The 11,454-nt window shown below is 35.4% G+C and overlaps 1 protein-coding gene across 1 annotated transcript in view; it reads left to right on the forward strand.

The window, feature by feature from the left end:
- Positions 1 to 11,454, forward strand: part of VPS50 (VPS50 subunit of EARP/GARPII complex) — a 131,793-nt gene that overhangs the window by 99,860 nt on the left and 20,479 nt on the right. Inside the window, exon 21 of the mRNA XM_029929148.1 lies at positions 3,027 to 3,148. Coding sequence (XP_029785008.1) covers positions 3,027 to 3,148 — 122 coding nt within the window. The remainder of the gene's footprint in view (positions 1 to 3,026; positions 3,149 to 11,454) is intronic.

An 11,454-nucleotide genomic window follows, 5' to 3' on the forward strand; every position in this document is an offset into this window, starting at 1 on the left:
CATTTCTTTAGCTTGACTGATTGTTTTCTTTGGGATCAGCTTTTCTTTTTACTTTTACTCTCTGGGCCTGGTGATTTTTGATGACCTATTCAAATCCAAAATAGGAGAGGCCTGTGTGGCTGCCGTGCCTGTCCCTTACTGAGTAATGAGAGCTATGCTCTCCCTGCCCCTTTCTTCTCAGTAGGGATCCTGACTGGGAATTTTGTATAGAACAGGGCAAGGCTGGGTGGATTTACTAGCAATCTTTACTTTATGTGGCAGATCCCCAAATTTTTAGAATTAGGTAGATTTTAATCTGTGGTGCCAGCATGCACACTAGAAGCCTTTGCCTTTCTAATTTATTATTTTTTTAAAGTTTGCTCAGTTTTTTTGTTTGGTTTGTTTACATCTTTTATTTACTTCTTTTAGAGGGAAATCCTAAGAGTTTTTGTTTTCTTTTGGTTTTGTCCTTGGGCATATTCTGGCATCCTGTACTCTGTTGTTGGTGAGGGATAGTGGTAAAGGAAGACATGCTGACTGATAATTTATCCCATATAAGGACCCTTAATGAATCCATCCTTTTTCAGCCCTGTTTCTGGCTCTTGCCTTCTTACACCACCAAGTCTAAGCATCACCATCCTACAGCTTTCACCTCTTCATGGTCATCCTGTGGTTTATGGACTTCTTTGTATTTTTCCATCAAACTCTCCCATTTCTTTCTGTCATCCAGACAGGTTGGGACACTAAAGCATGCAGGTCAAGTGAGTTCGGCTACCTGTTTTTGTAAATAAAGTTTTATTGGAACACACCCATGCTCATTTGTTTACATATTGTCTATGGCTGCTTTTGTGCTACAAAGACAGAGTTGAGTAGTTGAAGTAGAGACTGACTGTATGGCATGCAAAGCCTAAATCTATGTACTCTTTGGTCCTTTATCAGAAAGGTTTGCCAATTTAGAAATTGGCTTGGTGTAGAAATTTTTTGAAATTTCTCATTTTCAGGTGATCATACCTACTTGCCTTTCCCTCCTCATCCCTTACTCTTCATAGATGCAGGCTTAACCTACTGTAATATTGTTTTAATTCAGTAATTCTGAGAAGGTACATAGCCTCCTCAGGCATCCAAAAGCCCGCTGTGCCCTCATGAACTGGAACAGAGTTCTTACTCTTACACGTTTTAATATACTTGCAGCCTGCTTATCGATGGTTCATCTGACCATTCCTCATCTGACATCTAAGGTATATGAGAGCAAGGACTCTGATTCCTTTGTCTTAACACCAAGCTAAGGACATAATAAGCCTTTAGAAAGGGTTTGTTGAATGAATGAATGAATGAATATGAATATGTGTAAAATTGTTTTTGAGTGTGGTAGGTTTTTATCTAGTTTTTTTTTAATGCAACATTTAAAATATCTTCACCTGTTAATAATTCATTTATGTACTCTTCCTTAAGATTAATGATATGAACAATGGTTAATCTCTATTATTAGTACTGGAGAGGAACTGTGTGTTTGGGATATATATCAACCCAGATATTTGCATTCTACCTTTTGTTCTTTCACAGGTTAAAATAATGTAACATGATATTTTTCTGTCTTTTTCACAGTGTCACATTTTTTGTGTAAATAGTTGCAGTTTAAATACTGCATGCTTGTGGTTGGTGAAATACTGCCTAGTGATCCAGAATGTTCTAGGAGCATAATTTTCAAATATTTTTCCATTGTGATTTTAAAAAAATCTGTGTAAAATAATTACAAATCGTGGTTCTGAAACAAAAGGCTTATAAATAAAGAGTAAGAATAGAATGTGAGTTGAATGGTTTTACTTTTTGGTGTGTGTATTTCTTTTCCTGACCATCTGAGTATTGTTTAGAGTCATCTCACATGTAAATTAAAGCATCTGTACTGAGTTCTTAAATAATAAAGAAATGGTTTCGATAGTAGACATTTCCATTAGAGTAAATTTGTCATTTTTTTTTCTACTGCAGTTAATGTGTTTTCTCTTGAGTCATGGTGTCTTCAATAGTACCAATTTAAAATTTATAGCAGTTACATTAAGTGGAGTGAGCACCTGAATTATTTGCTCATTTGGAAATTAAGCAAATGGCCTGTTTTAACATCTTCTGCAGAAGAGCATTTTTTATAGATGTGCTTCTTTCCCTATTATTTCCAAAAAAAAGAAACACAATTAGGGACTTGTTATTAGTTATTATTTGATTCATTCCATCTCCCGTGCACTGTTCAAATACATTAACAAGTTTGTAAATGCAGAGATTTGGGGTTTTATTTTGTATTTTACCTTTTTTTTGAGAATTTGATTTTTAAATATTTTTTCTGTATTATCTCATGTTTAGAGAGAAGAGAACATAATAGTGGCATCTCCCAGAGGGAGGAATGAATAGGACATTTTTTTGGCACTTTGGGAGTATTGAGCTCTTGAGTGATGTAGTGATAAAGAAATGTTCTTGGACTCTGACACAAGATTTCACAGGGCTAGGGTTCAGGGGAATAGGAAGTACCTTCTGTGTGTCCTTTTTCTTCTTGCTTTTTTACTTTTGCTCTTTTATATAAGCTTGTGAAAATCAAAACACTTTTTTTTTGTAGGACGTTGTCTTTGGTCTTATTATACCTAAACATTTTTGATGCAATTATTAATTTTTTTAATTTAAATTTATTTTGTTTTATTGGAAGAAATTATTTTAAATGGAATTCAATAATGTGGAACTGAGTCGTGTGTCTGTGCAGTGTTACTTAGAAGGGAGTATGGATGTTCCATGAATATTTGACAAACAGTAAAATATACTAATATGAAAATATTTTTGTAGGTATTATTCAAATCAGTGCTCTCTGGTAGTGCTTTTCAAGATGCTGTAACTGTCTGTATCTGTGCTGTCCAGTACAGTAGCCACTAGCCACAAATTACTATAGAAACATGGCTAATGGGACTCGAAATGTAATGTTTCATTAAAAAATACATTTGATATAGTGTCTCTTTATAATGATTGACTAACAGATTTTAATTTTTTTCTAATTTTGATTTTTTTTTCAGGTAAATATATGCAGATGATGAACATTCTTAAGCCAATTGCCTTTGATGTTATCCATTTCATGTCTCAGCTATTTGATTATTACTTGTATGCAATATATACCTTTTTCGGTCGGAATGATTCGGTAAGTCACCTTTGGTGGAAAAGTCTATTTCTTTAAAAATTTATTTTTAAAATGTAAAGTTTTTCATTCTCTTTGTATGAAATAGACAAATGTTATTTTGAAAATTATCCATCAAAAATCTAACAGAATTTTTGATATCACCTTTTTATCTGCTTAATTACCTTACTTATATATTAATCTTTGCTATAATAAACATATTATATGTTATTCAGATTTTTGGCAGAAAAAGTGAAGCATCTGTTTTTAACCTTGATGCATTTTGGCAATGAAAAATGTGTGGGTTGCCTTGTTTAAATCTGGCTCAGTATGTAATTACTGCATAGTAAATGAGATATTTTAAATATTGGCTTACAAATCTTAGCAGGCACTACTACAGTCAGAGATAATGGCAAACATTTATTAAAATAATTGAAAACCTTTGAACTGAACCTTCTGTCTGCCACAGGAACATTTCCTGTCCCCCTTTTTTGTGTTTCTAAAGCTCTTACTGAATTTATCTTTTTCTACCTCTAAAGAGAACAACATAATATTAGGCAGGTACCTTATCTTACATACCAGTAATGCTTGGTAATTATTATGTGATTCACCTAGATAGTCAATAGATTTCTATGTAAAAGCATCCTTTGGGTCCTATGAGTATATCATAATAGTAATTTTTCATATTTTTAATCTTTTTAAAAAGATGTAAATTTATCTTTTAATATGCAATCTGAATTTCCTGTGTTGTCAATTCTCTAAAATATTTTTTAGAGAGAATACTAATAAAATCAGACAGATTGTTGCTACAGAATTTATGTTACCATGAAATATGTACTAATTTATTGCTCTGAATTTGGAAACTCAACACATAAATATTAAAAAAGAAAGACATTCTAGGGTTGTAGCTAAATGTCAGAATCTTTCAGTCTTCTAGATGAGCCTCCTCTGTTTCCTGGGCTGAGGCTCCAGACCTGCACTGTCCAAGAGAAGTTCTAAAGTAATGGAAATGCTCTCAATTTGCACTAATATGTAGTCACTAGCCACATGTGACCTTTGAGCATTTGAAATGTAATTCGTGCGACTGAGGAGCTGAATTTTTAATTGTATTTAATTTTAGCTATATTATCTCTAAATATGAATAGCCACAGGTAGCTAGTGACTATCATGTATTCTAGAACAGTTCTAGACCACATTATTGATAAGATGTGTTAAAATAGGGTCCTTTGGAAACTTTTGGGAACTAGTGCTTTTGGGCATGACTTTCTAGCTGATTATATACTGACACAGATTTGTTTATAGTAAGATCCCCTAGGACCTGAGGAAGTTAGCAAAATATAGTTAGGTACTTATTTTAAAGTATGCTGCATATGTTATTTAAAATATATTATGTTTTAAAGAACGCATTAACCTTATATTTTATATCAAAAGCAGTTTTAATCTTGTATGACTCAATAACAGCATTTCACTATATTCAGATAATTAGGTGTCAGTGATAAACATTTCTGTCTTTAACCTGGGTATCTACCCACAAGTCATATTAGAAGCGTTTTGTATTATATGAACCTATTGAAAATGTGCATATGAGTGAATGTGTGTGAATAAATATAGCACCTACTTTGCCTCTTACTTGTACTTTTTAAGAAAGACTTCTTTTGTTAGAGTATGCATAATAATACTAGCTTTTATAGATCATGTGAATATTGAAAATATGCACCTCCTCAAATAGCATGTAATTTAGAACCTACTATTTTTGATCCTGCAAAAGTGAAGGAAACACTGTTTAAAGCAAAACAAAGACTGAATCTATAAAAAGGAGTTTTATAAATTTGTAAAAAGAAATAATCCATCCTTCTACCTGTATTTTACCCAGCTTAATTTTATATACATTTGAAGTTTTTTGTTTTGTTACCTTGCAAGATTATATTCTTCTTATTCTTAACTAGCTACTTTAATTTCCTTTTGGAACAAGATAATCTAAATAAATAGCATAAATAAACATATACAAATACATAAGTTTGAAGAGGTAAGCTTTTAATTTCCTGAGAAAATAAGCTTTTAAGTCCATTAGAAAGCCTAGAAATTTCAATATTCAAATATGTGCATACCATATATTCATATTCCAAATTGCCCTGTTAGCTGTTGAGTCTTATGTGGTAGGCGGGGAGAGGTAATTAGGTGATGAGAAGAATGGGAAGAACACAGTAGTACATGGTTGCTCCTGTTTTTCTCCCAGAGAAGATAGATACTTGTATGAGTAAATTTAGATGGATGCCGCATGGGGAAGACTCTGTTTCCCAGGGTTTCTAGAAACTCATTGACTGGGAGGCCATAGTGTATGCAGTAGGCTAAGGTATTCTTCCTATTTATACCAACTACTCCAGAAGCTCTTGCTCTTTATGAAAGTGTTTATAGCCTACAGCATTGTACACTATTATAGATCTAATCCATTTGGTTCTATTATAATGGTGTTACTCATAGTGTTGCTTTCTCTTGCCTTGCCCCCAGCCTTCCATTGGTCACCTCTTGAGTTGTTTTCTGTGGTTCTTCCTGTTCATCTCAAGTAAGCACATAGTAGATTCTTTGGACACATGGATAGATCCTAATTATTTCTTATTCAAGTTAATCTGATGAGTATTCTTACTTAAAAACAGTTTGTGAGCATCATTTAAAGTTAAGCTTTCATTAATGAGACTATTTTTTAAATAGTGTCTGTGATTTAGTTTTTAAATTTTTAGGAACAAATTAGCTTCTACTTCTGGATATGCAGGACTATAATCTTACTGGGGGATACTTCCTATAGAAAAAAATTACAAAACCTGAATGTTACACAAAAGACAACTATCTGAAGATACTGGAGAATGAACAAAGCATATTGACTCTGGCTGGGGAGTTCATGCTAGTGTGTAGATTGGGGAAAGGGGAGGTATAAAAACGTTCCACTTCCATAGCCTTTGAGCCTGGGATTAAGTACAGTTCATGTAGCACAAAGGTGGAGGCCAGCATAGAAAATCTTCAGTCTTTATGGATTGGGGAACCAGAAAAGTGAAGCCAGGAAATTGAGAACACTGAAAAAAGTAGGGGGGAAGTTCAGAAGAAAGAGCAAGGGAGGGGATCCCCAAACTCTTTTACCCCCATCTTTGATTACCTCATAACCATGTTTATGCAAAACAGATCGAGTAGTACAACCAGAGAAAAAAGATCTGAACAGAGAATAAAGCTGTTGCATAAGAGAGAGTTTGTAGTACAGACTCAGCCAAGAATATTACGTAGTAAAAACAAAGGAAACAGTACCCAATGGAGTAAAATAACAGAATCCAAAATCTCCAGAATTAAATTGATAATGCAGTGTAACTTCACCCAACATACATAAAAGTAAAAAATGTGTAGTACATCCTTATGTAAAAATAAAATCAATATAGTTTGACTCCTTCAGATGTTGGAACTAAGGGATAATATTTTTAAGTGGGCTATTAGAACTATCTTGAATAAAGTAAAAAGATATTTTAAATGTATGAACATCTCAGTTGAGAAGTAGGAAGTTCTAGTAGAAACAGTAATAAAAAACCAAAGGGAAATCTTAGAACTGAAAAATGCAATTTCAGCAATTAAAAAAAATTAGTGAATGTACTTTAGAGCTAAATGGACATGATAGAGGAAAGAATATGTAAATTTGGAGATAAATCAGTAGAAATTACTCAAAATGAAGAACATAGAGAAAAAAAGATTGGAAAACAAAATGATCAAAGCCTTAGGGACATGTTAAGTCAAATAATCAAACATACATGTAATTGGAATACCAGATGGAGACAAGAAAGATAGAATGAGGTAGAAAAAAATACTTGTAGAAACATTGGCCAAAAATTTTCAGAGACAAGATACTAAACAAACAGCAAGCAGAATAAGAACAATGGAACATACAGCAGGGTACCTCGTGGTGAAACAGTCTCTTGAAAACTGCAATAGACTTATTATATAAAGGGGCCAATGATCTGATTCAGCTGACCTCTCGTAAACAACTGTGGAGGCTTTAGGAGAGAGTTATACATCTTTAAGTTACTGAAAGAGAGGATAAGAATGTCCACTCATAATTTTATATCTAGCAAAAATACCATATCAACAAAAAGGTGAAATTAAGACATTTTTAGTTACAAAAGAAAAAAAAACTAAGAATTTATCACCAACAGACATGTAATACTGAAATGCTGAAGGAATTTTTTTCAGACTAAAGAAAAATGAGACCAGAAAACTTAGATCCTGAAGAAAGAATAAAAAGCATTGGTAATGGAAACTACTTGGGGAAATGCAGAAGATTATTTTTTCTTTTTTCACTGAATTTATAAACCATATAGCTGTTTAAAAGTAAAATCATAACATAATTTTTTGATATAGTTTATTGTCAAGTTGGTTTCCATATAACACCCAATGCTATTCCCCACAAGTGCCCTCCTCCATGCCCACCTCCCCTTACCCCACCCCCTCCCCCTTTAGCCCTCAGTTCGTTTTCAGTATTCAAGAGTCTCTCATGATTTGCTTTCCTCCCTCTCCCTAACTATTTTTTCTCCTTCCCCTCCATGGTCCTCTGTTAAGTTTCTCCTGTTAGACTTGTGAGTGAAAACATATGGTATCTGTCCTTCTCTGCCTGACTTATTTCACTCAGCATGACACCGTCGAGGTCCATCCACTTTGCTACAAATGGCCAGATTTCATTCTTTCTCATGGCCATGTAGTATTCCGTTGTATATATAAACCACATCTTCTTGATCTGTTCATCAGGTGATGGACATTTAAGCTTTTTCTATGATTTGGCTATCGTTGAAAGTGCTGCTGTGAACATTGGGGTACATGTGCCCCTATGCATCGGCACTTCTGTATCCTTTGGGTAAAATCCCCAGCAGTGCTATTGCTAGGTCATAGGGGAGTTCTACTGATAGTTTTTTGAGGAACTTCCACACTGTTTTCCAGAGTGGTTGTATCAGTTTACATTCCCACCAACAGTGAAGGAGGGAGCCCATTTCTCCACATCCTTGCCACCATCTATGGTCTCTTGATTTGTTCATTTTAGCCACTCTGACCAGTGTGAAGTGGTATCTCAGTGTGGTTTTGATTTGTATTTCCCTGATGATGAGTGACACTGAGCATTGTTTCATGTACCTGTAGGCCATCTGGTTGTCCTCTTTGGAGAAGTGTCTGTTCAGGTCTTCTGCCCAGCCTGTTTTTTAATTTCCCCAGTTCGTACTCACTCAGGCATCTTTAAGGTTGTCTTCTTTCTAGAGTCTGTGTGTTCTTCTCCCACTCTTTCAGATCAGAGTATTGTCACTTCAGTCCTTCTCAGTTTGATAGACATGGGTGAGCAAAGACTACAGAGCTCCCTACTTCTCCGCCATCTTGCCCTCCGTCGACTTTTTTTAAATTTCCAATTTAACTCTTCAAGTCCCAGTTCCCTTGTCTGAGGTCATACAACTTGTGGTCAAGACTAGAAGTCCTCTTCCTATGCTGCTTATCTTTCATTAACATTATCCATCTTCTTGTTTCTCTGTGGCTTTGAGGGCTCAGGCTCCTGAGACTACAGTTTTGTTCTCCCCTTCCGCTGGCTCCTACAGGGCTCTGTGGTATGTCAGCCCGCTCTCAGTTCTATTTGCTTTCCCTTCAGCTGTGGGGGAAAAGGTGTCCAGATGGAGTTGTTATTTGCTGAGCTCCCTCTTCATTACAGGCATTGTGCAGAAGTGAGTCAGTTGGCCAACGCTATTTGTTGAGTGCCCACAGCACTGGAGCCTCAAGCAGTGTAAAGATACTGTGAAGCAGTGCCCCAAAAATAGAACATTTGGTCTCTTCCACGAGAGGCTTCCATGCTGACCTTGTCTGCTCCAAGGTGGAGTTGTAAAGGAGTTGACCTCCCTGTCCAGCACCCAGATGTTGCAGTCCACATGTAGAAGGTGCAAGAAATAGCCCACTTGAAATAACAGGCAATGGAGGAGAAGGGATGCTGGTTTCAGAGTTAGCCCCATTTGAGTGGCTAAGAGGGTTCCCAGGAGAGCACCAGGGCTTCCCAAGGTCCCTGCTGACAACAGCACTTGGCACACTCATAGCAATTTTTTTTAACATAATTTTTTTTAGAGTTCATACTATATGTAAATGTATTACATTTAACAACTACAACAAGATATATGGGGAACGTGGACCTATAAGATGGCAAGATTTCTACATATTATGGTAAACAGTAAATGGATTGTGCAATATCAGGAACATATAATTCATAGGACAATGAATAGTAATATTATGATTAACTCTTTGCCAATAGGAAAATTAAATTAGAATTCTTTTTAAAAAATTTTTAATGTTTATTTTTGAGAGAGACATAGCACGAGTGGGAGAGGGACAGGAGACAGAAAGACACAGAATCTGAAGTAGGCTCCAGGCTCTGAGCTACCAGCACAGAGACTGATGTGGGGCTTCAGCTCACAAACCATAAGATCATGACCTGAGCTGAAGTCAGATGCTTAACTGACTGAGCAACCCAGGCGTCCCTTCTTTTTTCCTTTTTTAAGTTTTTATTTACTTACTTTGATAAAGATCAAGCACAGTGGAGGGGCAGAGAGAGAGGGGGAGAGAGAATCCCAAGCACTGCACTGATAGTGCAGAGCCTAACATGGGACTTGAACTCACAAACCGTGAGACTGTGACCTGAACTGAAACAAAGAGTCGGACACTTAACTAACTAAGCCATACAGGCATCCCTTCAACTAGAAAAACAGAATTCTAAAAAATAAAATTCATATAATCAGAAAAGACAGGAGAGAGAGAATCAAGGAGCAAAAAAGAGATAATATATAATGAATGATAGATTTAGATCCAACCAATAATTACATTAATGTTAATGGATTAAATACTCAAAGGGCAGAGATTGTCAGAATGGATTAAAACAAAACAAAAGAGACACTTTAAATATAAAAAATACACAAAGCGGTGAGCTGGGTAGCTCAGTTAATTAAGTGTCCAACAGCAGCTCAGGTCATGATCTCATGGTTCATACCTGTGAGCCCTGCATCAGGCTCTGTGCTGACCGCTCAGAGCCTGGAACCTGACTCAGAAACTGTGTTCCCCCACTCTCTCTACCCCTCCCCAGTTTGTACTATCTTTTCTCTCTCTCAAAAATAAGTAAACATTTAAAAAAAATCTAAAAAAATACACAAAAGAAAGCAAATGGATTAAAAAGGTATGCCATGCAAACAGTGAGCATAAGAAAACTACAGTAGCTATATTAATGTCAGATAAAATAAATTTGAAAGCAAAATATACTACCAGAGATAGAGGCATTCATAATGAGTTAAGGGCCAATTCAATTGGAAGGAATAACAAGCATTAATGTGTATGTGGCTACTAACAGAGCTTCAAAATACATAAGGTATTAATTAAAGAATTCAACAGAAGACAACAAAAATAATTCCATTCTAGCTGGAGATTTTAACACCATACAGTATATAATAGAACAAATACAGAAAATCAGCAAACATGTAGAAGATTTGAACACTTTCAACCATCTTGTGTTAATTGATGTTAATGGGATAACACACCCAACAGCAAGATATATATTCTTTACAAGTGCACATGGTATGTTTATCAGGATAGACTGTATCTATATCTAAATCTAAATCTATATCTATATCTATATCTATATCTATATATATTGGGCCATTAAGTATATTCTAATCAAGTTAAAAAATTGAAATCATACAGAATATATTCTCTGATGACAATGCAATTAAACTAGAAACCAATAACAATAAGATAACTGGGAAAATATCTTCTAAGTGTTTGGAAATTAACACACTTCTAAATAAAGGTTGGCTTAAAGAAGAAATCTTAAGAAAAGTTAGAAAATACTTAAAAGAAAATAAAAATGAAAACATAATATATCAAGTTGTAGAGTACAGCTAAATCAGTGCTTAAGGGAAGTAACTGGTTTTAAAGTCTTTTTTTTTTAATGTTTTATTTTTGATACAGAGAGAGACAGAGCATAGAGGGGGAGGGGCAGAGAGAGAAGGAGACACAGAACTGGAAGCAGGCTCCAGGCTCTGAGCTAGCTGTCAGCACAGAGCCTGACGCGGGGCTCGAACCCAGGAACGTGAGATCTGACCTGAGCCGAAGTCAGAGGCTTAACCGACTGAGCCACCCAGGCGCTCCTAGGAAGTAACTGGGTTTTTGTTTGTTTTTTTGTTTTTGTTTTTGTTTTTCCTCCATAATATTTTATTGTCAAATTGTTTTCCATACAACACCTAGTGCTCTTCCCCTCAAGTGCCCTCCACCATCACCACCACCTGTCTTCCCCC

The sequence above is a fragment of the Suricata suricatta genome, chromosome 2, assembly GCF_006229205.1.
Source record: "Suricata suricatta isolate VVHF042 chromosome 2, meerkat_22Aug2017_6uvM2_HiC, whole genome shotgun sequence".
In the NCBI taxonomy this organism is placed as follows: Eukaryota; Metazoa; Chordata; class Mammalia; order Carnivora; family Herpestidae; genus Suricata; species Suricata suricatta.